The sequence below is a fragment of the Melanotaenia boesemani genome, chromosome 5 (genome assembly GCF_017639745.1).
Source record: "Melanotaenia boesemani isolate fMelBoe1 chromosome 5, fMelBoe1.pri, whole genome shotgun sequence".
Classification (NCBI taxonomy): Eukaryota; Metazoa; Chordata; class Actinopteri; order Atheriniformes; family Melanotaeniidae; genus Melanotaenia; species Melanotaenia boesemani.
In genome coordinates this window covers 9,297,413-9,324,974 of record NC_055686.1, presented here as the reverse complement: position 1 = coordinate 9,324,974, position 27,562 = coordinate 9,297,413, and the positions used below count along the sequence as shown (strand labels likewise).

Here is a 27,562-nt window from a genome sequence, read left to right as displayed (position 1 = left end):
TGCTTTTCTTCTATTCTTTTTTTTATTGTTGGTTTATTTATCTAGAAATACTCTCAGAAGCAAAAAGTCTGATGCTGAAAACAGTCCAAGAAATGTATATTTTATTTAATCTGAATGACATTTGATTTTAACTACAGCAGCTTTTTAAAAACATTTTTCCAGATTTATCAAACCTGCAGCTGTGTCAGTTTAATATTCTGTTAAATTCTCACATACCTTATATCTGGGCTTTTTCTAGACTGTGTGACGTCATCTGGATGAGGGATTTATCAGACACATAAACAGCAAAAACAAAGAACAAAAGTTTAAATGATTTAAACTATTTATTTTTTCATTTATCCATAAAGGTAAATGATATTGTAGCTTAAACCTACAAATGAAAAATAAGGTAAAAGAAAAGAAAAGAAAAGAAAAAAAATTACAACCCAAGTTGAATTTTTATTTTCAGTACAAATACAGCAATCTAATTATAATTACATGATTTGTGCATGGTAGTTTTCAGTAAAGCTTTAATAAAACATCCTGAATGCAGAGTGTGTGTTTTCAGTGTATCTGGAGTACTGACTGAATAAAACATGGCAGAGACTCTGTTGTTAACATGAGCGTGACTTTAATGTTTCTGAATAATTCACATAAACAATCTGAGTCCATCAACATGAGTCCCTCCTTAGGAGGGGGAGGAGGAGTAACTAAAGATGGTGGAGGAAGATGGAGAAAGACATGAACGCAAAGGAAAGGAGGGCAGAAGGTAAACAAAAGAAAGCAGATAATAGAGCAGGAAAAGAAGGTGTGTGAAAATACATGAAAGGAAAAAAAAAACCCAAAAGTAAGTAATAAGTAAGATAAATGTGTGGAAGGGAAAATAAAAGGAAATGAACCTGCTTCTGTCTGAGTAATGGAAGTGATCCACTACTTGGTTTGAGGCTTTCTGGACGGCCGAGTGCTTGAGTGCTTTGTGCAGCATTTGGTAAAGAAGAAAGTGGATGAAATATTTACCAGTGACGGAGCTGCCGTCCTCTCTGCTCCACATTAACAACCACTGTTGTTTCAAACTGAACCTGAAACACTGGATAACTAAACTACTAACTACTGCTCCTGCTGGATGACACGGTAACACATTCAAACATGAACTAACTTCACAGGATTGCTGTAAAACCAGCAGCAGATGTTGACTACGTCAGTTTTAAAACACCCAAAACTAAAGATGTATAACTCTGTGCAATAATACTTCAGTACCAAATTATTCTAAAATGTATCTTATGAAATACAAGAAGCATAATAAACGAAAACTCAGTGTAACAGATGTGGATATATCTGTGATCACAGATACAAAAATCCTATGAGCATGAAGCAAAATAGTGCACACATTTATTTTCAATTGTTTTAATATTTTTTATAAAATCCCAGTTTAAAAATAAATAATTAAATGGGTGCACTTTTATTTGATTAGATGTGAATTATTGATAACTGACTCCTGAATCAAATGGAAATCGTACTGTGGCAAACATTAAATCACCATCCACAGAATTTAAATAACATATGATGATCAAACTTTTCATTTACACCCCAATTAGTAATGACAGGGTTAAGGTTAAGAAAACATCATGGCTTCCAAAACAACTGACTCTGTAATAACATCTCACATCAAAATATCTTTTTATAGGGTGCACTTACACCAGGATAGTCCAGGGGACTGAGAAATGTTGCACCTTCTTTTGGTTTGTTTTGTATTCACATTGCACTTCATTCAAGCAGACCAAACTGCCCGGACAATGTCGTGCAGTTAGAATAACTGCATGTTTGGGGCAACATTTCCCAAAACAACCAAGAAAAAAAAGCAAGGGGAAGAAGAAATACCGGCTTATTAATTGGCCAGGACTAAAAATGGCTCATTCACAACTAAAAAAAACCAATGGTGAACAGAGTCCAGTATGAGCAGCAGGAGAGGCAGGAGGCTACACCAAATAATGCTTCATGTAAAATGTTAGTTGTAACATTCTGGTAAGTTTACACTCTTTCGGATAAAGATTTTATTCTGATTAGGAGTGTTGGTTTGTCCCCATTGTAGTTTGGATCGGCGTACATAAAAACACATATTTCAAAAGATCCTCAAGGCCCATGTATCATCTTCACGTACATAGATAATAAAGTCCGTTTCAAACATCACTGCCCTCATACGCTCATGCATTCTATACATTGGCATGATTGTTGGGTAATACATCCACTAGAGGGCAGTGCAGAGTTCTGAGTTCACCTTCTAGTTTTGATATCAGTTTTAGACAATGGCAAACATTATAACAGCAGACAAGATAATGATATACATTCTCAGAAAGAAAGATGAAAAGAAGCAGCCCAGTGACAGAGGGATCTGTGTAGCCACTAAATACACTGCAGTTTTTACTTCTTCCGCTATACTGCTAAACACTGCCCCCATGGTTACCAGTGGTACTGCTCCATTTGCTGCATCGCCATTCGTATCTGCAAGCTCTCTGAAAACTGACCAAATTATGCACCTAAAGGACATAGGAGATGGACAAAAGGCTCTGTATCCATCTGTTGTGTAGACCATAAATGGGCCTTTACGTTTGTGACATCTCTACAAGAAGCAAGAATTTTTTATTCCTGTTCTTGTTCTCGAGACCACAAAAACAAGAAAAACATTTTTTGGTTTAGTTAATTCATACACCATGCAAAACTTCATACTCAACAGGGCGGGGCTTACAGTGGGGGGTATCTGTGTTATGTGCAGTGAACAATCGATGCAGATATTTAACTCTTGACTAGAAACTTTGTCCTTAGCAGGACGGGGTGTGCATGCATCAGTGTCTATGTATTTATATGTGTTGCATTAATTTTCAAAGTTTCTCACTACCTTGATCAGCTGTTCATTAAAACTATGTGTTCAACCTCAGTAGTGACAACTTGTTGCTCTTTTGAGTTAACCACACCCACCTCAAATGTCTGACCAATCCCACAATACTTCTCCCATGAGAACAAAGTTCTGCTTGGCTTATGCATGGAGAACAAGCAGCAAAACCTCCCAAACCAAGGCAACAAGAACAAAGAGATGTTCTCATGACGAGAAGAAGAAGAAAGTTCTCACCTCTCGCGGAGTGTGGACCATGCTTTATGAGCTCGACACACGGTGGGTGACCAACAGCAGCGACAGGCGAATCTCATCACCACCCTGGTTAAACCAAACACATAGGACGCGACAAACAGCAGCGATAGCAGAAGTGTAGCACATCGTGCTCTCGGATCGCATTTCTCCAAAAAAATTGATTAGTTATGATAGTGGAGGGAATTTTGACTTTTTCAAACCAGTCTGTGACAGACAAGGCATGAAGGATAAAGACTCAGATTTTGCTAAAATTGACAGAAATTTTGCTGTTGTCTCTATTGTACAGAAGTAAAAGTCAACCATGAGTTCATCTTATTTTACAAAATAACGGCATGGTGAATATCATACTTTGATGGCGGACCTCAAGGCGGATCCAAATAAATCCAGGACCTACGTTCGGACAAATTCACCCTGGCACAAGACGACTGCCTTTTTCTTGCTATCTCTATAATCTTTGTGTGAAAATTGTAAAGTATGGGAAAGTCAGCCACAGCTAAAATGATCTGTTCCTCCACAATTAAAGTGTTTTCAGACTGCCCTGTAAAGCCTGCTCTCATTGGAGTGAATGAAGCCCCTCTCTAATTGGTTGTAGTGCCATGTGACAACGACAAAAATTTAACTTTTCTATTTTCTTGTGTCGCATCACAAGCCCCCATGTGCATGTCTACGTGAATAAGTGCAACATTTTACATGCACAAATGTCACCTGTCGCTTGGCTGGAGGAGGGCAGCGCTTTTCGCCTCATCCATAGGAAATGAATAGAGAAAGAGTGACATCGCCTCCTGTGTGTCGAACCCATTAGACTGCTGGTTGCTCCATCCCTCCTCTTCAATAAATACACAAAATGTGGTATACAGAAGAACCTCACATCCTATTTTACAATTTAGAAAATATGATATTTTATGATGTGCAATGACTTTGGTTAAAAAATGGCAGGAAGGCTGAGTTTTTCTGTTGGTTGCAGATCTATTAATACAGTCATGTGCACAGTTTTGTTTAATGCAATCACATCTAAAAGCTGACAGAAGATAAAGTTAATAAAATTCCTATTTGGGGTAAAAAAATAAAAAATAAATAAAGGTTAGGTCTGACATGAAGTCAACAAGAAAATCATGCTCATTAAGAGTGAAGTGAAACTACATTCTTTGCTTAACCCAAGTCATTTTCTTGTCTAAATTACAGACAGAAATGGCTGTAAAATCAAAACAAAAGTCCATAATCTAAAACTATTTTAGCCTTCATCCAACCTGACAACCTGCCTGTGACCCACACATGAAAAGTTAATTTATTAAGTCTCTAGCGTCAGATAATCCAGGCAGAGCTTATATTGCTGATGTTCAGTTTTGCCAAGTGATCTCAGTCTGCTACAGTGTACGTCTTCCCACAGCATCCAAGAATCCTCCCTGTTCGCATCTTTCTCTTTATCTTTTTATTTGCTCTGAGGCTGCTGTTGGAGCAGATGGACTTCCTGAGAGTCCTGATGTGTTTCTCCTGCTCCTGAATCTTTGATTCCAGGTGAGACTGGATGGCTGTACCCAGGGACTCGAGGTCCACCGAGGCACCGTACACCTCCCACGTCATCCCCTGTTCATCCCACGCCACCTGTTGTGGCTTTTCTGCCTCCTCTTTATCCACATCTTCTTCTTTCCTGTGCTCCTCCTTCTCCCAGTCTTCCCTTTCGTCTTCAACAATGCTTTCAGTGCTAACTTCTCCGTGGTGGTTTTGTCCAATCTCCGACATGAGGCAGGGGTTTTGGTGGAAGGTGTACGTACGCAGACAGGCGGGAAGGGAACTCGCTTTGTCACTTACCACAGCGGGAAGTGGTGTTTGGCTACATAGCTCAATGTCGATCTTGCAGACGTGTTTGAAGGGCGGCTGACCAGCGGGGATGTAACACAGTGATGGGACGGCTGGTGAGGTCAAACTGCCTGATTGATAGCTTGGGGAGCCAATCAGGGAAGAGATGGGAGCTCCACAGTGGAGGCTAGGGCTCGTAGAGGTCGAGCGCTCAACTACCTCCACCTCCACCTGAATGCCCACCTCTTTTTGCTCCCTTCTCTGGGAATGAAGTGTCTCTAGTAGGTCAGTCATTGTTGCTGTCTCGTTAAATTTCTTAGAGGTTGTTGAGTGAGTGGAAGGAGAAGGACTCTGTTTTCTATTTTCATGCTTATTCTTCTTGTCTTTCTCACTGTGTACACTCAACATTACTGATGGTGTGTTGCTTCCAGTGGTCATGATATTTGTGTCTCCCAGGGTACTGGTTTTGCTCTGCAAGGTGCCCGATATCCTCCCTTTGTCTCCCGGCAACCACCTTGCATTGTCGTTCATGGTCCCTGGAGATAACACTCGGCCTCCTACAGCCGACACATTCAGCTGTTCTTTCTCAACATCAGCATCTGTTTTTACCTGTGTCTTTGTGATAGAGTCAATAGTGAGACCCAGAGTGAGACCAACGTCAGGGTATACATTGCTTGGGCTTGTTTTCAAATCTTCAAATGCTGCAGACTCTGAATTGGATCCTTCCTTTACTTTTGAGGTAATTGTGGTTCTAATTTTAGGGCTGGAGGTGGCCAAAGGAGCCAAAAGGCCAGAAATCACACCTGGAAGCAAAAAGGAAATATTGGAAGATAAATAACTAGCTCACTAAGAGCATATATCTTGCTAACTTCACAAGTGAGTCCCTTGCTCTTGATACATTTAATCATGATAGTCTGTCTTAGCCCATATTTTTGGTAAATATAAGAGACACAAAAAACAACTTTTGGCCTCAGTTAAAACAGGTTTGGAGCAATGATCCAGTGTGTATGATATAGTGACATCTAGTGGCATAAATTGCAAACTGCAACTTCCCACCACACCATTCCCTACCAACCATGTGGGAAAACTGAAGGTACTGCAAAGAACAAGAATGACTTGCTTTGGAGTTAGTGTGTGGTTTTGGGGTACAATAAGAACATGATCATCAGTGCTACAAATTACTATTACAGAAATGTTGTTAGTCATCAATCTGAACTAAAGAATAGCAAACGAACATTATAACTGATATTGTATCTTTAGAAGAAGGCTGTATTAGCTTGATAAAAGTAAGCTCCTCCCTCTCTGCTGTGCTTCAGCTCTGCCTTCCGAAGCCCTGCCTCCATACAGAGGATAATGTAAGTAGGCTCATGAGCACAGTAGCGTTTTAGGTGTTAGGCCTGTAATTATGACCATCAAAAATTCATTTACAAGGAGTTATGACCCTTATGTAAGAAATATGCAATAGAAATAAATTTGGCTTGATAATGTGAGAGTTGCTGGGCCAACAAGAAGCCCTGTGTTTGTATTTTATGTTCTGCTAATATTTAGACAACAATGCGTTTATGTCTTTTTAATAATAATAATGATATCTACTTTATTAATCTCATTTGGGAAATTCACCTCCGCATTTGACCCATCTTTACTAGACTTTTCAAGAGAGCAGTGGGTTGCCATGTCTTTTTTTTTTTTTTTCACATCACAGATGTAAAAAACTAAATAAATCAGATATGGTGCGCATACACAAAGACATTGGAGTACTGGGGTAAAATTCAAGTGTGTTAAGTTGATCATGTAACTGGCGTTATCTGATCAAATCCAGAAATCAGATAATAATTAGATACTCGATGTGGACAAGCTGAGTACAGCAGTAAGAGACTCGTCTGGTTTCTTCCAGACCGTTGGCATCCAGGTGCTGTTTTTCATCCTCAAATTATCAGCTTCTGCTTTAACTAAGGCTTATGTTCTTCAGTGTCAGCTTTCAGTACTTAACTATGTGAGCATTTACCTGGAACAGAACCAGGACTCCTTCGCTCCTCCCCGTTTGTTTCTGGTAACCTGGAACCAAGGCTTTTCCCAACACTAGATCCAGGACTTCTACTGGCTAATACTGGTTCAGGATACAGTATCAGGGAGGATGACAAATCTACCAGAGCTGACTTTGAACTGGATTGAGAAGCATCTGATCCAGTCTTGGGGTCTGGACTAGGCTTAGAACCTGAGATCTTGAGGCTACCGCTGGTGTTGGCTATTTGAGAAAAAGATCCAGGAAGGTCCATCTTAAAAACAGGTGCCTGTAGAGTTGGTGTAGAAGTTGACCAGGTACTGGAAACAACATCAGAATTTGAGTTTTTATTTAAATCACAGCCAGATTTGACACGTGGACTCGTTCTGAGACTGGGTTTAGAGTCTGGAAGAGATTTGGGATCTCGGTTGTCCTTTGAACCCACTCTTCTGTGGGTTTTGTTAGCTTTGATTTCTGTAGCGTGTATAGAGTCTAGACTGTCTCTGGAACCCATCCTGGACTTAGAACTTGGACTAGCTTTAGGACTATGGACCATTTTCAAGTCTAAGCTATCTTTGGCATCCAAACTGGTTTTGGAAGCTGAGCTGCTTTTAGAATCCAGGTTATCGCTGGATTGAGAGTTTGGACTGGATTTGGAATCCAGGCTGTCCTTAGCCACAACTGTTGCTGTAGAGTTTGAACTGGGCTTAATACTGGTTTTGAATCCAGAACCAGCACTTGAGTCTTTACCACTCTGATTCTCCTTAAACCCTGATGTATTACTATTTCCAGTGCCGGTGGGTTTCCTTTGTGTGGCAGGTTTGGGACTAACAGAGGTCTCTTGAGGGGTTTTGGTACTCAGTGTTGATTCTGCTGTTTGACTCTGTGAGTTCAGATTTAAGTGGGACGTCTCAGAACCATGAGTTCTCAGATTCTGCCTGGCTTGTTGCCGATCTGTTATTTTGATTTTGGTTTGCATTGTTGGGATCCGGGTTGCCAGTTTTGGACTTATTGCGTCTCCTTTCTGGTCATGGACTTTTGGATTCATTGGGGGACAAAGAGTTTGGGGTGATGGTGTCCCAAGGATCTTTTGTCTTCCACCATCCTCTTTGCTGCTTAATTCCATTTTAATGTTCAGTGTTAATTTGTTTGTGTTCATGGTTTTTGGTTCAGCTTTTGGTTTAGTAGATCCCTCTCTGAGAGTTTCCATCTTGGCTCTTTCGGCTGTTCTGGGGCTGCTACCCATGGGTGCCTGCTCTAGCCGATGTGGTTTTGGACTTGCCGCCATGTTGCTATGTGTGTACATCTTGGGGCTGAGTGTTAGAGAGTGTTTAAGATTTGGAGATAGAAGACGTTGCTCATCTTTGCTGTTCACCATCAACTCAGCTGTTGGTGAAGGAGACAAAGCTGGAATTTTGCTCTTCTGTCTCTCACTTGGTGACATTGAAGTTGTTTTAGTGTCTGAAGTTGTTGTTGCTCTTACCAAAGATTTCCCAACTCCTTTTTTTTCCATCATCCTTTTTGATCCCTGAATGCAGCCTCACGGTGCCCATGGCTGAGCGAGGGTTGCTTGGCGAAGTCAAATTGAGGTTGAGGTTGAAATTAGGCTCCAAACCCCGATTGGCGTTAGAATCCGAGCTGCCAATGGCATCTGAAAAGTCCTCCTCCCCTGGAACTGAGCTTTTCAAATGGAAAACATCTTTTCTCTGTTTGGAAACACTTGGGGGCGTTGCCATGGTGATGCTATATATCCGTCCAACAAAAATCAGAACAAATTCTGTCTGTAGGATAATTCCATTGAAAGTCAGCACCTGATTGAACAAATGAAGAAAGAAAGACAAGACATAGATTCGATCAATAATATCATGTTCCATCTTACTGTGTCAGGCAGGATAGTAGAGCAAAGTATTAGTCCATTCATCCATTTTGCTGCAGATCCTATAGTCAAAACAAGACTTTGTGATTTATACTTATGTCTAATACCATAGTTAACCCTGTAAGTGCTAAAGTCACAAAATTGAGATAAGCACCAGGCCAAAAAGAGCTCTTAAACCTGTTACCACTTTCCACCACTAGATGGCAGAGATGTGCATCTTCACACAGTTGGTAGATGAGGGGAGGGTGGGGATCTATTCAAAGTTTATGAGGAAATTGCATTTGAAAGACATCATACTGAGCCAGTGAGGAACCACTAATAATCGGTGATGCAGAGTGGATTACAGAAAAACCACACAACATACTGAAACTCTTTTTCACAGTTAATGAAGTACGCTCTCAGCTATTAGCAATTCTGGTTCTGGAGGGGAAGAGGTATCAGATGTGTATATAGGCTATAAATATATATTTGCTTCAGTGAACTCTGAACTCACTAGTCCACTGGAGGACAAATTGACTTCATAACAATGACATTGTAAAAGACACATGGAAGTATAAGCGCGGTGACATACAACAATGCTTAAAGTGGATGTACCTATTATGTATATAAAGGAGCATAAATGGACCTTAAAGGGTTGCTTTAAAAAAGTAATCAATTACTGCCTACAAAACTAAGCAACAATAATAAAACAAAAAAAACCAAAGTGGTGACAAGGCAACATGCCCAAAATCTGCTTCTCTCAACTAAATAATGCCAAACTTTTAATGTTGCAGTAGCAACACACACACACACACACACACACACACACACACACACACACACACACACACACACACACACACACACACGTGTGTGTGCATGTGTGTATTAGGACTGTCAAATGATTGAAATTACTATGCCTGAAATTTCCCCGTTGAACAGAATGAGCCAATGCTACAAATATTTACTGTTAACTGACCTTCTTTTGGGTAAATGTAAGATGTCCAATGGTCAGTAAATGCAGCAAGTAATGTACTTCTATATGTTGTTCTAAATCATTTCTACAATGTTCTAGATCATAATTCAGATCTCATATATCATCATCTCACCAACTGTCTCCATGGTGATAATTTCTGTCATAAAACCAGCAGATATGACGACAGCAATATTTAAACATAGTTAAACAGCCAACATTGATGAAGAAACTCTGATAAAACTGTAGTTCTGGATAAAAACAGCTTTTTCCTTTTATCATTGAAGTGTGAGTGTTTGTGCAGCAGTGATAAAAGTCTTACATCAAAATCACCCAAAGTAACTACCTGTTAATAAAATAGATAATTGGCTGTTTGTTTTACACGTTTTTCTTCACTTTTATACATTACACGATCACTTTAGTTCTAACAATCGGTTCAATATTTAAAAAAAATCTAGATGTAAAAAAAGGTCTCATTTCTGCCCCCCTTTTCCTTGTTAGTGCTCCAACCTGGTCCCCCATCAGAATTTTTCTAGACCCAATGCATAGTAGAAGTATAAACCCTGTCTGTCACCAGCCAAATACTGTGTTAGAGAAGGTCCTGCCGAAATAAATGCTTTTGGGTAAATATGTGATGGTGTAAACCATGAACAGCTAGTTTCCTCCTTGTCAGCTTAACAATAAACAAACGCAACAAGAGAGAAAGGCTGATCACTGACAGACATCATGATTCACGGAACAACATGAGATGTCTCCATGTTTGCTGCACAAACAACCAGAGACAACCAGAGAGCCACTAGAGCAGACAAAACGGAGAAAAGACAGATGTATGGGGCTTGTCATGCCCCGCATGTGTTAACTGCATTACACATATTAACGCAGTTAATTACATAAATTAGTTACTACCATTAACATGTTATTTTTTGACAGCCCTAATATATGTACATCTATATATATATATATACATATATATATATATATATATATATATCTCCATCCATTATCTGCCGGATTATACTCTTATACAGAGTCGGGTTGCGGGGGCAGCTGCCTAAGCAGGGAAACCCAGACTTCCCTCTCCCCGGCCACATTCACCAGCTTATCCTGGGGTATCCTGAGGTGTTACCAGGCCAGCCGCGCGATGTAGTCCATCCAGCGTGTCCGGGGCCTCTTTCCGGTAGGATGTGCCCGGAACACCTCACCAGGAAGGCATCCAGGAGGCATCCTGACCAAATGCCCAAGCCACCTCATCTGGCTCCTCTTGATGCGGAAGAGCAGCGACTCTACTCTGAAACCCTTCTGGATCACCAAGCTTCTCACCCTATCTGTAAGGGAGAGCCCAGCCACCCTGCGGAGAAAACTCATTTCGGCCTCTTGTATTCTCGATCTTGTTCTTTCGGTCACTACCCACAGCTCGTGACAATAGGTGAGCTTTGCCTTTTGGCTCAGCTCCCTCTTCACCATGACAGACCGATACAGAGTCCGCATCACTGCAGACGTCGCACCCATCCGCCTGTTGATCTTCCGCTCCATCCTTCCTTCACTTGTGAACTAGACCCCGAGATACGTGAACTCTTCCACTTCAGGCAGGACCTCATTGCCGACCTGGAGAAGGCACTTCACCCTTTTCTGGCTGAGCACCATGGTCTCAGAATTGGAGGTGCTGATTCTCATCCTAGTCGCTTCACACAGCTGCGAATTACTCCAGTGAGAGCTGAAGATGACGGCCCGTTGAAGCCAACAGAACCACATCATCTGCAAAGAACAGAGCCCTAATCCTGAGGCCACCAAACTTGATCCCCTCAACACCTCAGCTGCGCCTAGAAATTCTATCCATAAAAGTTATGAACAGAATTGGTGGCAAAGGGCAGCGTTGGCGGAGTCCAACCCTCACCGGAAACGACTTACTGCCAGCAATGTGTACTAAACTCTGACACTGGTCATACAGGAACCGGACAGCTCGTACAAGGGGGTCTGGCATTCCATACTCCCGGAGTACCCCCCACAGGGTTCCTCGGGGGACATGGACGAATGCCTTCTCCAAGTCCACAAAGCACATGTAGACTGGTTCAGCGAACTCCCATGCTCCCTCCAAGACCCTGAAGAGAGTATAGAGTTGGTCTACTGTTCCACGACCGGGACAAAAGCCACACTGCTCCTCCTCAATCCGAGGCTCGACTATCTGACGGACCCTCCTCTCCAGCACCCCTGAATAGACCTTAACAGGGAGACTGAAGAGTGTGACCCCCTGTAGTTGGAGCACACCCTCCAGTCCCCCTTTTTGAAGAAGGGGACCACCACCCCAGTCTGTCAGTCCATGGGAACTGTCCACGTGATGCTGCAGAGGCATGTCAACCAAGACAGCCCTACAGCATCCAGAGCCTTAAGGAACTCTGGGTGGACCTCATCCACCTCCGGAGCCCTGCAACCGAGGAGCTTTTTAACCACCTCAGCAACCTCAGCCCCAGAGAAGGTAGAGCCCACACCAGGGTCCCCAGACTCTGCTTCCTCATCGGAAGACGTGTTGGTGGGATTGAGAAGGTCTTCGAAGTATTCCCCCCACCGCCTCACAATGTCCCGAGTCAAGGTCAGCAGCCTCCCATCCCCACTGTACACAGTGTTGATGGAGCATTGCTTTCCCCTCCTGAGCCGCCGGATGGTGGACCTGAATCTCCTCGAAGCCGTGCGGAAGTCATTCTCTATGGCCTCTACAAACTCCTCCCATGCCTGAGTTTTTGCCTTAGCGACCACCGAAGCTGTGTTCCACTTAGCCTGCCGATACCCATCAGCTGCCTCTGGAGTCCCACAGGCCAAAAAAGCCCGATAGGACTCCTTCTTCAGCTTAACAGCATCCCCTACTGCTGGTGTCTACTAACAAGTTCAGGGGTTACCGCCACAACAGGCACCGACGACCTTGTGGCCACAGCTGCGGCTGGCCTCCTAAACAATAGAGGCACAGAACACAGCCCACGTAGACTCAATGTCCCCCGCCTCACACAGGACACGGTTGAAGCTCTGCTGGAGATGGGAGTTGAAACACTTTCTGACAGGGGACTCTGCCAGACGTTCCCATCAGACCCTCACAACACCCTTGGGTCTGCCAGGCCTGACCGACATCCTCCCCACCATCTGAGACAACTCACCACCAGGTGGTGATCAATTGACAGCTCCGCCTCTCTCCTCACCCGAGTGTCCAGAACATGCGGCTGCAAGTCAGACAATACAATCATCGATCATTGAACTGCGGCCTAGAGTGTCCTGGTGCCAAGTGCACAAGTGGACACTCTTATGTCTGAACAAGGTGTTTGCTATAGACAATCCATGACGAGCACAGAAGTCCAACAACAAAACACCACTCAGATTCAGATCGGGGGGGCCATTCCTCCCAATCACGCCCCTCCAGATCTCGGTGTCATTGCCCACATGGGCGTTGAAGTCCCCCAGCAGAATGAAGGAGTCCCCGGAAGGAGTGCTCTCCAACACCCCTTCCAAGGACTCCAAAAACAGTGGGCACTCTGAACTGCTGTTTGGAGCATAAGCACAAACAACAGTCAGAACCTGTCTCCCCACCTGAAGGCGGAGGGAGGCTACCCCTTTCGTCCACCGGGGTAAACCCCAATGCACAGGCGCCAAGTCGGGGGGCAATGAGCATGCCCACACCTGCTGGGCTCCTCTCACCGGGAGCTACTGTATATATATATATATATATATATATATATATATATATATATATATATATATATATATATATATATATATATTTATAAGATTTATTTAGCTATATTGATTTGATTTGTATTTAAATTATTCTTTTTTTTTCTTTTTTTTCCCTTCTCTTTTTTCCCTTTTTTTTCCTTTTTTTTCTCTTTTCTTCTTTTTTTTCTTTTTCCTTTTTTTTAAATTATTCTTTCTGTTATAATAATCTTCTCTAGCTTCACAGTATTTGTGCTTTAAAAGGTACATTAATCTCAAGCTAATTTGACAGACCCTGAACCACAGCTGTTTATACTGCATTTGATTTAACCTTTCTATTACTTTTTAGGGTTAAACTACCAGTCCATTAATCCATTCTATTAACCTTGACACATTGTATAACTCAAATTAATATTAAAGAGAAAAAGTAGTGCAGCTTGTCAGTACTGTTTTCTATCTCTGTGTTAAAATAGCAACTCACTGCAGGAATATCATGACGATCTTGGAAGGGTTTTTGTACCTTTCCTGAGTCCAGCTCCGGTAGACAGTGAAAATCAGCTTGCACATGAAGAGTACCAATCCTTAGCCACTCATCCCTCCTTTGTCTCTCTTCACAAAGAATAAATAAATAGAAGAGGCATAGAGGGAGCAGAGAGCTACTTTCGCTCCTCCTCTTCTTTTCCTGCCTTTCTCTTCATTTGCTCTCCTCCATCAGTCGTCTTATTCAACTCCTCCTACTTAAACCTCTGTAACTCATCATGATTTTTTAATTCCTTCTGATTCTTGTTATTTATTTCTTTGTTTTCTGATCCTGCTTTCAAATAGAGTGAGGATGGAAATGAGTAAAGGTCTGAACCAAATAGCAGGAAGCAACATAAAATTCAGATGATTCATGTCAAACATCCTTGTTTCAGGAGGATTATGATGGATATTTGTTCTTACTGTAAAGCGCTCACACTTGGATGTCAGCATGTATCCCTTTCTGTGACATTTTGCAGGTGAAGCTCAGGGGGCCCCGAGTCTGTTTGGGCCCCTGGGACCAGGGCCCCCTGTAGGCCTGCCAGAACAGTATAGCACAACTACATGGAAAATGTGCTGATGTTTACAGTAATCTTAGAGCTATGTTGTTTGTCAGCCATAGACAATATTTTCTATGACGTGACATCTTCCAGCCCCCTTTCAATTAATAGAAATCTCATTTCAAGAAAAATTGGGAAATTATTTAAAATTTCAGATGAAATGTTGGTATTTGGATATTTTTTACTGTAATGAGCACAAGCAAACATCACCTCACCTTATATTGTGAATGACTTTAATTGATAGTAGCCTAAAAAGAAAAGGAGTCAGAGTGGGGAATGACATGCAGCAAAGATTCCCAGGTTGGGATTTGAACCTGGGCCGGATGCATTGCCCCATCTAGTAAACCAGTGGAACTAAATTGAGTTGAGCCTTAAAAACTGAAAATGATATCAGTAGCTTGCTAAACAAACATCATGAACCATATCACAGTGCCTGAATCACGTCATATCCTTAAGTATTTAGATATGTGTCTAATCTTCTAATAAAAGAGACACACATAATTAGGGACCAATTAAGAAGAGCACTACAGAGCAACACCATTAATGGCCACTAGGCTGCAAAAGGTGTCACAAATGTTTTAACAGAAAAACAGCTGCAACATTGGCAGCAAGAAAACAAAGCTAACAATATTTAAAAGCACCCATGAAAAGACAGAGTAACTGAAATAAAGAATCATGACAACAAAAAACGTCAACAACACAAAAAACAAATATGAACATAACTGTAGCTGTTGGTGATTAAACCCACCGGACGACACAGTGACTGTCTCAGCATGCAGGTTAGTAAATGAAGGGGCAAAATATCAGGGATGAGTAGTGATCAGTGATCCTGCAAATGTGACCAGGTGACTGCAAAGATCAAAGGCAAACCAGGAGATCACGGGACCTGGGAAACCACCTGTAACTCCAGAGCATGTATCCCAGCCAGCCCACCACAGGAAAAACCACACATCCGCCCAAAAGGCAGCAGAGGAAAACCCCAACCAGAGCACCCCAAGGCCACGAAGCACCAGCCCCAGCACGCCTGGGACGGCAGCTGCCGACCCTGCCAGTTGCCGACCCCAGAGAGGCGACCATTTATATTATGAACCTTTCAACATCTAGAAGTTATTTTAAGTGTACATATATGTAAATTTACACATGTGTAGTAGTAGTGAACATCTGGACTGACTCATCTCATAATACAAACTGAAGTTAGATCTATGTAAGAAGTCTTATCGAGGTACATGTGCCTCCATTTGAGAAACACTGCTCAATGGTACCAAGGCTTGGAAGAGTTGACCACTACAACTATGTTCAGTTGACTTTGTGGACTCTCAAAAAGCAGTTAAAACTTTTTTGCAAAAAGTACCTAACTACCTTTTTATTTTATTTTAAGGCCTTCTTTTATGTTTTATTAGGTATCATGGCACCTTATTTTCTTATTTTACTTTTTAGTGTGATTTTATATTTGTGAATAGCTTTACAAATAGACTTTACTTACTTACTTATTAAAGATGCAGTGCGAATTCCTGTTTGTCATAAATTTTTGCAGTGACTTGACACTTCAGTCATGTTGTGAACAGCAGAGGCTTAATTACAAACTTCCTTAGTGTGTAACCATAAAAGTAGCACAAAACACATCTACACTGACCACGTGAAACATTTCTGACATCTGACACAGTTAGGTGTCAAGTTTTTAGTCTGCAGTGAATGAGATGTGAAAACCATCTTGTACTCACGACTGATTAAACTTAGCTAAAGGATGCATGAAGAAGAGACTGGTGAGTACATTTAAACCAAATCCTGACTGTTGAGCTGTGCATGTCGCCAACTTTAAACGGATCTTTTATTACTTCATTGGATTATATCTATCTGTCTGTCTGCCAAAAAAAAAAAAAAAAAAAAAAAGGGGGAACAGAAATAAACCTACAAGAAAATGAGAGCAGGCAGCTACAGGTCTAATGGCGTTAAACCATCACACGTCTGTATTCAAACTCTTTCTCTCATGTCGGATTATTATTAGCGACATAATAAATCTGACAAATCTGAAATTAATTTCAGTATTTAAAATGAAGGGTTTTGAATCTAATTTTTAAACTGTTATATATTATTATAATATTAAAATGTTTTATAAAAGAAAGCCAAGTTTTTTTGAATAGCACAATTGTTTTTTTTTTGTTTTTTTTTTTAACTTGTGCTTCCAGCATGAACAAATTTTCTTTGCCAACGGGAGCTTTATGATTATAAGGCCCCTCTTGATTATCTGATTTTTAAAATCTTATTTATTTATTTTAAATTAAGTCATTTATATAATCTTGCTGGACCTGACCAAAGGGGACAGAAAACAATGAGAATAGTGAAGAGAAATAAAAAGGAGACTAGAAAGAAAAATTATATTATATCATATTAATTTGTGGCAATTCATTGCTAACTTGTGGCCATGGATTTCTAATACATACAACAAGATAATAAACTTGTGGCTACATAATAGTTACACATTGAAAGTGATAAGAGATTACAAGATATTGAGCTAGCTCCTTATAGGAGACCTCTGAAAACACTTACCTGAGACTTTAGGGGTAGCTCCAAAAATAGTCCACTTTCTGGTTATGTAGCTCAAGATTCCTGGAAAGCCACCAGGAAAACCAAGTTTGTGTCAGTGAATCAAATATCAGATAAATAAGCAGTAAGGAGAGTGCTGGATTGATTTTTATTCAGTGGTCATAGACAGAGCTTGAGTCAGAGCATCTCTTGTTTAAGAATGCCGGACCCTTTCTGGTAGCACCTAAACTGTGGAATAAGCTACCTTTGTACATTAGACATTTTATTTATTTTATTTGAACTATTTTAACTTTTTATGTACTTAATGTGCTATTTATTTTGATTGTTTTTATTTTAATGTCATGTTGCACTTTGGTCCTTTATGTTTTTTAAGTGAGTTATAAATAAAGTTGCAGTTGCATGCTGTTAGAAGAGAAAATGTAATCTGAGTAAAAGTCCTGAAACTTTGATTTCTTCTTTATTCCTCTCAGCTGTGAAAAAATAGCCCCCACATCCCAGTCTCTACAGGACATGAGCGAAGCCACCCTGCTCTCAAAGGTCACCATGCTGGCTTCAGGAACTTGGCCTTTTCTGCTCGTTTCACTTCTGTTTTTGTCCCTTCATCATGGCCCCTCACATGGTTTTACCCTGAAAAATTGCACCATAGCTTACTCTGAAAATAACTCTGATGTGTCGGTTTCATGCAGGCAGCATGGCATCTCAGCAATTCCAGATGACATTCCCAGAAATGCAGCATCACTAGATCTCGGCTCAAATCAGATTTTAGCTATTACCAGGACAGATTTAAGAGGTTTATCAAAGCTCAGAACTGCACAGGTTGAATACAACTTTATTTCACATATTGATGATGGGGCTTTTGCAGACTTGGGAGAATTAAATTCGCTCTTCTTGGATGAGAATCGACTCAGAAACCTGACAGATAACATGTTTCTGGGTCTGTCCAGATTAGTGTTTCTCTCTCTATGCACCAATCAGATCTCCTTTGTATCCCCTGGTGCTTTTCAACCCCTGGTCAGCATCCAGTGGGTGGAACTGGGAAGCAACCAACTACATCAAATTACAGACATTGCTCCGATATTAAAATTCCCATTTTTAACATATCTAGGAATTGGGTATAACAAGTTTACCTCTTTTCAATCAGATGACCTACCTTTAAACATTTCAAACATTAAAATGCTTGAACTTAGTATGAATCCACTGAGAACGTTCAGCATTACAAAGGATATTTTTCCTCATCTAAAGAGTCTGGACTTCAGCAAGTGCAGCTATGACATAGACTGGAATGTGCCAAACAAGACCTTTCTGAGCAGCTTAACTAGCTTGGCACTTAGTGGATGTTATATTAGCTTTGAAACATATAGCGCGATGTTACAGACTGCTGCTTCCCTGCAACAACTTTCCCTGTTGTTCATGGAGAAGTTTATAGATGACGGCCTCATAGATGTCGCCTGCCAAACCCCATCTCTAAGAAGCCTTGACGCAATCCTTAACAAGATTGGGTTTGTAGATGATAACTTGCTTTGGTCGTGTTCGCAACTTAATGAGCTCAAGTTATCACATAATGATCTGTCTGGTATGTCTGAACATGCACTCCAAAATACGAGACAACTCAAGCTGTTGAATCTTGAGTCAAACCAGCTAAAAAAAGTACCACTTGCAGTCCGAGGACTCGCCAGACTGGAAAGCCTGAATCTGCACGCTAACTTCATCAGTGAGCTCAGCTGCCTTGATTTCCAGAACTTGACAAGCATTACAGCCCTCAATCTGAAACGCAATCTCATGTCCAGTCTTCAAGAGTGTGTTTTTCAAAATCTCAATAATTTGAAAGAACTTGATATTGGGGAAAATATCTTTTGTACAATCGAATCCAGCCTCAAAGGAAGTTTACAGAAACTAGAAACTCTGAATATGCACAATAATAGGTTTTTACAGCTTATGCAAGGTACCTTCCAGAACCTGTTGTCCCTCAGTTCTTTGGATTTGGAGTCGGACTCATATTATAATGTTTATGGGGGAACTTTTGAAGGACTTGATCACCTTAAAACACTTAGCCTGTCACTCAGTGTGTATGAAAAAGCAACTTTCAGGGGCCTACAACACCTGGAAACCCTGAGCCTTCATCTCACCTTTAATTGGAAGCCAAATAGTCTTCAACAAAATTTCGAGCCATCTTTCTCTGATTTAGTCAACTTGAAGACGCTTGTTCTCAAAACTTATGACACCTACTCTGCTGATGTTTCACCAGATCTGCTTAGTGGTCTGAAATCTTTAGAATCCTTTAAAACAGAAAAATTCTTCACAAGATCTTTACACCCGGATACGTTTAAATACACCCCACAGCTGCGAAGATTGGAAATAATCCAAAGTGGTCTGACACATTTAGCTCCTGAAGTCTTCTGGCCAATCCCAAACCTGAAGGAACTAGACCTCTCCAACAATAAACTTTCGTCTTTGGACTTTCTCTCTCGGGCCAACCTACCAAAGCTACGCTGGCTCAAACTCAGCAACAACGAACTGTCGATCATCAATGAGACAACCTTTCAATCCCTTCCTGCATTGACATACTTGGACCTGAGTGATAATCCTTTAACATGTGAATGCTCCAACTCTGGTTTCAACCAGTGGATTCTAAACAACAACCAAACACAGGTTGTTAATGGTCACCAGTACCCCTGCGCATTTCCTGTGAGCCAAAAGGGTAACATGTTCCTGGACTTTGACGTCCGACTCTGCTGGGTAGACTCTAGCTTCCTCTGCTTCGTTTCTAGCTCTTGTCTGGTCATGCTTACCCTCCTTGCATCCTTTGTCTATCACTTCCTGAGATTGCACATCATCTACACCTACTACCTTTTACTGGCCTTCCTCTACGATAAGACAAGAAGCAAGAAGGGCACTCCTGACAGCTACGATGCTTTTGTGTCCTACAACATTCATGATGAGGCCTGGGTCTGCAGTGAGTTGCTTCCTATACTGGAGGGTCAGCAAGGCTGGAAACTGTGTCTGCACCACAGAGACTTTGTACCAGGTACAGATGCTTTTTGTTTGCTTCAAAACTCTTGAGTGGGTCATCATCTTCTTCTTTTCTTTCCATTTCCGTCTTCCTCTTTCTCAGTTATCTATGATCTAAACATATCTGCATCTCACTTCCCTTTCTCTGACAGAAGATGCAAGCTCCTTCCTCTCAGACCCATTTTTACACCTAAGCTAATATAATAATTTTAAGTCATATCATTCATTTCATTCTATTTGATAGTCAAAGAGTTAGTAAAGAATTAAGGTGCACTTTCTCTAGTCTTTTTTTTTGTAAAACAGTCTTTAAAAATTTTCAGTGGTTATTTTGGGAGCAGGCTGCCTTAATTAGATATAAAATGCAATTTAAAGAGGTCAGTTTGGATAATAAATCCATGTTTGATGGCCAACAAAACATAAGAACTCAACCTTGACTAGGGCTACAGAAAGCAATCCTTTTTGGTCATGATTGCGCCACTTTACTGTTTCCAAAACCTACAAATCAAATGAACATGGAAAACAGTTACCCAACACTCCTGTAGAACCCTGGGTGGATTTTTGCACCATTAAAAAAATCCTAAAATAGAATAATATAAAACAATTTAGTCTGTTACAATGATTTCCTGTGTTTGCTTGTGATTGGTAAGAAACACTTAAAAGGGGCAGGGGGAGACACATGGTTTGAAGCTAAAACAACGTGGACAGTGGGCAAGTCATTGAAATATCATCTTGTTTTTATGTAGATATACCTGTATAACAATTTTGTTTGAACAGACTAGTGGTAATGTGTTACTATCACCACTAGGTGGCAGCAATTCACCAAGCTGTTTGCCAACTGCCATAAATAACTTCACTCCAGCAGCTGTTCCAGGGTGGAGATGTGAAGTGAAATGTTAAGGGTGTAAATCACCAGTTTGATCATGATATGGTATTACATTGACTTAATGGATAGCTATTCAATTTTTGCAGATATCTCAAATTCAGTCATGATCAGAGTTTGATTAAAGATCTACCGATTGATTTGAAATAGGAAATTGAACACAGTAATATAAAAATCACAAAAAGCAACTAGAATGTCATTTAACATGTTTACTCCTGAGCTCAGGTATTTAAATTAATCAATTTTATTAACAACAAAAGACAGAATAATAAACATGCCAGGGGGACTCAAAATACAGCTATTTTCAAAATAAAAGTGTGTTTGATAATTAGTTATTGTATAGATTTTTGAACAACGTTTGCATTTTGGATCAATGTCATTGTCTTATTGACAACATCATCAATGTATTGATGTAGATTAATGTTTTTTAACACCCATGATTCAAACCCAGCATAATTAGGTCCATCAGTAACTCTGGACTCATACATATGCCTGCACTCTGGTGGATGTTGCAGGGAGATAATCAGTTTAAAAATGGTTGAAAAATTCCCAGTAATTTTGAAAAGTTTTATTACTTGCTATGTTGTAAGCATGGGTAAAATATAGCATTAAACTGTCTCAAATTCAGTTTTAGAATTCAGATCATATAGCAAAGTTTTTGACATAAAACTGGAACATTGTCAACTGGGATGTGTAATTATTCCCAGTTCTAACTTTTGAAGGACATAAAACCATTAGCATATCTTGGGGTAAAAGGCTATGACTCTGGTCACAGGTTGGTTCTCGGATCCTTGAACAAAATAGTGTAAAAAATAAACAGTTTTATAAACTTCAGCTGACTAAAGTGTGTTTTCCAGGTAAGCCCATCATTGAAAACATTACAGAGGCTATCTACAGTTGCAGGAAGACCATCTGTGTGATCAGCAGACACTACCTGCAGAGCGAGTGGTGCTCCAGAGAGATCCAGATGGCCAGGTGAGGGAACTGCAGCTCCAATAATACACCTACTTACCTCACAGGCTCAGCTTAGTTTCTATCATGTGTGTCTGCAGCTTCCGTCTGTTCGACGAGCACAAAGACGTGCTGATCATGCTGTTTCTGGAGGACATCCCAGTCCAACAGCTGTCTCCGTACCACCAAATGAGAGGTCTGGTGAAGAGGTGCACCTACCTGAGCTGGCCACAGGCCACTCAGCACTCCGGGGTCTTCTGGCAGAACGTAGAGCGAGCTCTGGGTGCAGCTGAAAGCCCCACTGATAACTCACTTCTCCGTGTTTAACATGAACATTTTTTACACGTAAGATGATGGAAATGATGCATCGTTGTGCTGTTAAAATGGTATAAACTCCAATGAACTGAGTTTTAATGTGAACTGGGTCTGATGATAAAAACCAGTAACTTTTGATTTACACATTTTGGATCTAATTTATGCAGAATTTTTACACTTTAATGGGAAACTTAAATCGGATTGAAAGGTTCTTGTATATCTAGGTGGCAGAGAAGAGGAAAAAGAAATGTAGGATCCTTTTTTATTTTCATTTTTGCTTATTTAGAGACAATGTAAATTATGCTTGTGTCAAAATCGCTGTTTTTTTCCTCACAATACTGAATAAAAGTTTCTTGCTTGTAGCTTTTCTTTCAATTGTACTGTCAGGACTGTCAGACAATCGACTACATAAAGTGCTCAGTGTTAAATATGTATATGCAGATGGAGCATTCTACTGATTTTGTTTAGTTTTTAAATAGTTTGCGGATGGTTACCCAGACGTAGCAATCAGAGCAGTACCACTGGAAACTGCAGGGGCAGTGTTGAGCAGTATAGCTGACGTGTGACCATTGAAAGAAGGAAGAAGAAGCAGCAACATATTTAATGGCCTCCGCTGTGTCTTTTTTAGAATGTACAATGGTGGATGATGTCTAACCGTACCAACGTAAATGCAGCATGTTAGAATGTGAATGATGATGTTTCACAATATTTGACAAATTAATACCCATTTATGTACATGAAGAGAACGAGAATTAACAGACTAATGGATAAACGTAACTTTTAACTTAGATCAGGGTTTCTGTACATTTAAAAGATGCTCTAGCATTGAGGACATGACCTAGCGATGAAGAGTTTCTGGAGTTATTTTGTCCCATTATTGATGCAAATGGTTTACGGTGTGTAATGGCACTGGGCCATCGTTCAAAATTATTTTTACAAATTCTCCAACATTCTTTGTTTTGGACAGGTCTGTTGAGAGGACTGTCCAAAACCTGTCTAGAATATAAGAACCCAAAATGGTACTGCAAATAAAAAAGTTCCACATTAAATTAAATTCCAATATAAAATAAAAATGATGAATAAATAAATAAAAGTATTTATAAATAGATAAACATATAAATAAGTGTTAATACAAAAACAAATTAAAAAGTTTTAAATAAATTAAATCAATGTGTCATTCAATAATCATTGAAAAATGTACATATTAATTAAATTTGTAATTATTTTATAGGATATGTATTTATTTCAGTATTTATTTATTTATTAATAAAAAAGCTCTCTAAGTTGGCTTGCTCCCCTGCCACTGCAGTGAATTGTTTTATATTCTGTCCTATAGAGACAAAATATAAATATGATAAACATGAAAAAGATAAACATGAAAATCCCTTGCAGTCTTTCTTTGAGCAACGTTGTTTTCAAACAGTTCAGTGATTGTCATCGTTGCTCTTCAAAGATTGAACTATTCTTGGATGCTGTACAATCAACTGTTGACATTATCTATTTGAGTTTTTTAACAACCCATCACTAACCCTGGATTGCCCACATAAGGGTTTTTCTTCTATTCAGACAATAACAGTAGGATGTTGTAACATAACATCCTACTGTTATTGTCTGAATAGAAGAAAAAATAAACCTTTATCATTGAAATACGACGACAAAATGAAAATCTTTGAGTTACCGGATTGCCCACATTCTAATTTTTTTCTGGTTTGAGTTGTAAAATTTTTGCATAAACCTAAACCTAACTAAATTTAGACATACAAAGCACATGGCGTTCGAGTCTCTGGGCTGAAGGTCTGGTTGCTGTAATGGCCACCCCTCTCCATCCCACCGACACAAATTCAAATATAAATGTGTCACACTCTTTTTCATTTACAGGTTTATCAGAAAGCTGAGAACCAGGCAAGATGCAACGTGAGCTAATTCTTCAAAATATGTTGTTATAGAAAGGTCTCTCCAGTCATGCAGTTGGTGCTGCGCTCCATCAGACAACAACAATATTTTCATGTAATCATTTCTATAGCTGAGGAAGGATGTTCTAGTTCCTGTGGAGGCTTGTAGGGACTTTTAGCTAAAACAAAACACTGTAAAGTCACAAGGTAACTAGCAGCATGCTGGTGGAGATGAGGGGAAATATGGTTTGTGAAATCAGACACTTGACAATCTTTTTTTCTCACAAACTGTGATTGACAGCTCTGCGGCGACACACACACATCCGGATATACAGAAATACACACATCTTGAGGCAGCAGATCGTCTCCAGAGACAGCTGGTCATGCCAGTCAACAACCACGCTGGAAGTGACTGCTGATAAGTGTGTGTGTATGCATGAGAGAGTATGTGTGTACAAGAAACAGACTTCCAGTTAATTTCATGTGTGCTGCCCCCCTGGTGGTCACTCTGTGTAAAAACACAGCTGTGATCCCAACCACACCTCACCAAGAGTTGGTTTCTGGAAGGAAAAGGGGTAAATAAACTTTAAAATCCGGCAGATGTCTGAAAATAATTAAATTTAAACCAAAATTCTTGAAAATATTAATTACAATACTTATACTGCCTTATATGAGAACAAAATCAATCCATTAATGAAGTTTAACAGTTGTCACAAATTCTCCATCAGTTTAAATAATGTTCTTGTAATTTTTTTTTATTAAAAAAAGGAAAAGCAAATAAATAATGTACACAAAAAGTCTAACCAAATGATAGAAAGATATGTTGAAAAATGTTGGCAGATTTCCAGGCGTATCAGTGGACATTCATCCTGCCTGCCACATGCTTTCACAATTCAGGTCTAATATTTTTTCATATTTTATTTACATGTATATGTTTATCATGGCTGCCTCGCATATTATTTAAGTTCTTTTAGCTTGTTCTCAGAACTACATGCAATATTATCTGTGATGTGACCTGACCCAAAGAAATGGTGGATAAACGCAAAGACAAGGAGTCCCAGTACTAAACTTTGGAGGACTCCTGCAGAAAAATAAAGCCCCATTTCAACCAAGGGGTCCGGCTTAGGATGGTTTGGTTCAGTAAACCCTGATTTCTGTTGTTTCTATAGCCAGCCGTACAAGTTGAGCTGTTCCTGCTTAGTTAATATAGCTGAGTAGAACAGGAAGTGGTGATTATTTAGACCAATAAAGGATTACAGAGTCAGACTCCACCATTTAAGGTTGGATCGGTAGGATTGGGACCCCAACAAAAAGGTCCCAAAAAAAGTAGGATGGGTTGGAGGAGATATGCTGGCACCCTTCCCAGTTTTTGTAAGTGGATGGATCCTTTCTGACCCCCTCAACACTGAGAGGACCTTACCTGGGATGTCTGCTTGAATTTAAACCATGGGACTCCAGGATGTTGCCACAAGCTCATCAATACCTGCAAGAAGGTTGTTAAAAAGATGGTTGTCCTACTCTGATTGGTTAAGAATTTACAGCATAACCTAATTTCATGATTAAATATGAGCTCTGTATGTTTGTAGGTGCTCCTTGTCATGCTGTGTCCCATCTTACAGATGACCTTGTTCATAGAGTGGGTTTGTGCAGATGTAGAATTAAAGATCCATGCCAATCAAGCTTACAACACAAAGCAAGTGACTTTAACTCAAAACATTACTCACTGAAAACAGTCCAAAGCAAGGCATACAAAAACATTCTCCTCTTACAAGCTCTCCAACATTACCACCAGAGTTTAAATTAACTAGCGTTCACAACAGGACCTGGTAAATGAGCGGGACTGAGATGGTTCTCAGCCCAGGAGCTTCACAAAGAAATTCAGTTCAGTGAGTCTGAGAGAAAACTGAAGTCACTGGTAGGACTGGAAACCAATACAACAGCACTTAGACTGGAATTTCCCAAAAGCAAAATTTTCATCCAGTTACGTTTCCTGTTAAAGACCTAAATATACACAACAAATGAGAAAGTAAATCCAATATTATATCCAATACTTTAATCCAATAATAATTCAATACTTTATTCCACTTCTTCAAAGCCAAATGCCACAAAATTGTCAATTTGTTTTGTGTCCTTTTATTTCTGCTGTGATAATATTCTTATTTTCCATCCACATTGGTCCACCAGCCTACACAAGGTCTCAATTCTCTCAGTTTTTAATCAGTAAGATCCAAACCTGTACAAACACGCTGACAGGTTCGGGTTCACATCAATGTTCTCTGTGAAAGGTTTTTATGTACAAACTACACAAATAAACACTGAAATCTGTCTCAGTACTCAAACACAATGAGAATCATCTGGGTGACGAGGGGATGGAAGGGAAAGAAATCAGTCTTTGCTGCTGGGAGTCTTCATTACAAAAATAAACGTCTCCTCTGGTATCAAAATAGACAACAATCTTTATCTTTCTCAGGAAGCTCACGGCGCCGGCGACACCGCGGCGGGAACTCGGCAGTCTGCAGACGGTCGGCAACCCGATGGCGACGCCTCACAGCGAAGTGAACGTGTGTCGGATAGGTTTTATATTTACATGCTTTCAGCGGATCTACACTTCATAAAACTGGGAGCAGCTGAGGAGGGTTTTCTCTAAGCTAGTGTTGGTGGTGTCAGCCTGTGAAGGAGGGGTTGCCTGTGGTGGTAAACACATTTTAAATGAAGTTCAGAGAAAAGGTCCCGTACAAGCAGGTAAACACTCCAAACCTCGATTGTCAGGGTTAAAGGTAAATGCTAGGCAGCATCATGGTATCGGACACGTGATCGGGCACACAGGCGGGGGGCTGGACAGAGGAACTAAATGCAACACTTTTGGATCAAATACTTCAACAGGTTAAATGAGCGTTATGGAAAATGGGAAAGCCCAAAGGACAGCATATTTTTAGGGATTTTATCCCCTCTGGTTTATATTTGACAACACGAACGTAACAACCAGATGGTGGCTGGTAAAAATCTAAATGATTTCTTCTTGTATATGATTTGAGCACATTCCTTTGTGTTTGGCTTTTTAAAGGCAAATATCAGGAACCATTTATATGGGCAACATTTTTACAAAGCTGTTTGTGGACAGATTACCATCCTAATTCCTGTCCTTGCCTCCGTTCCTCCAGCTAAAAGAAGCAAGACTCTCTTTTTCTTTTGATTGACTCTAAACCTTCAATGGGGGAAAAGAGTTTGTCACAGATGGGAGGCTATACTCTGGGAAGGAGCTAGACCCCACAAAGGGAGTTTTATAAACTTAGTTTAGCGCTCAGGTTGGGTCTGAAAGCACCTAGACAGGGTGTGTACATGGAGTTTGGAAACAGCAAGAGAATTCAAACCAAGAACATCAGAAAAACTGTGAAAATAAAAGACACATAAGAAACAATACTGATGTTTGCTGTTCAGTCCTGCAGCCAAG

At 40.3% G+C, this 27,562-nt stretch overlaps 2 protein-coding genes across 3 annotated transcripts in view; both read left to right on the top strand.

Moving 5' to 3' along the window:
- LOC121639738 (tripartite motif-containing protein 16-like) overlaps positions 1-27,562 on the top strand; it is a 191,967-nt gene that overhangs the window by 120,788 nt on the left and 43,617 nt on the right. The gene's annotated exons all lie outside the window — the stretch shown is intronic.
- Positions 16,216-22,678, top strand: LOC121639722 (toll-like receptor 13). 2 transcript variants are annotated; one of them, XM_041985180.1, is made up of 4 exons: positions 16,216-16,283; positions 17,535-20,089; positions 21,811-21,928; positions 22,006-22,678. In XM_041985180.1, exons 2-4 carry the CDS (start codon positions 17,575-17,577, stop codon positions 22,229-22,231), a joined length of 2,859 nt encoding a protein of 952 aa, XP_041841114.1. In that variant the 5' UTR covers positions 16,216-16,283; positions 17,535-17,574; the 3' UTR covers positions 22,232-22,678. The 2 variants fall into 2 exon arrangements, with proteins under 2 accessions (XP_041841114.1, XP_041841115.1); XM_041985181.1 differs by lacking the exons at positions 16,216-16,283; positions 17,535-20,089 and adding an exon at positions 21,656-21,728.

Bases quoted from the DNA above. Each gene is read 5' to 3' on its own strand.
- LOC121639722 (XM_041985180.1), top strand. From the start codon at position 17,575: ATGAGCGAAGCCACCCTGCTCTCAAAGGTCACCATGCTGGCTTCAGGA. The intron at 20,090-21,810 runs GTACAGATGCTT...TGTGTTTTCCAG, and splicing joins CCACAGAGACTTTGTACCAG to GTAAGCCCATCATTGAAAAC. The intron at 21,929-22,005 runs GTGAGGGAACTG...GTGTGTCTGCAG, and splicing joins AGAGAGATCCAGATGGCCAG to CTTCCGTCTGTTCGACGAGC.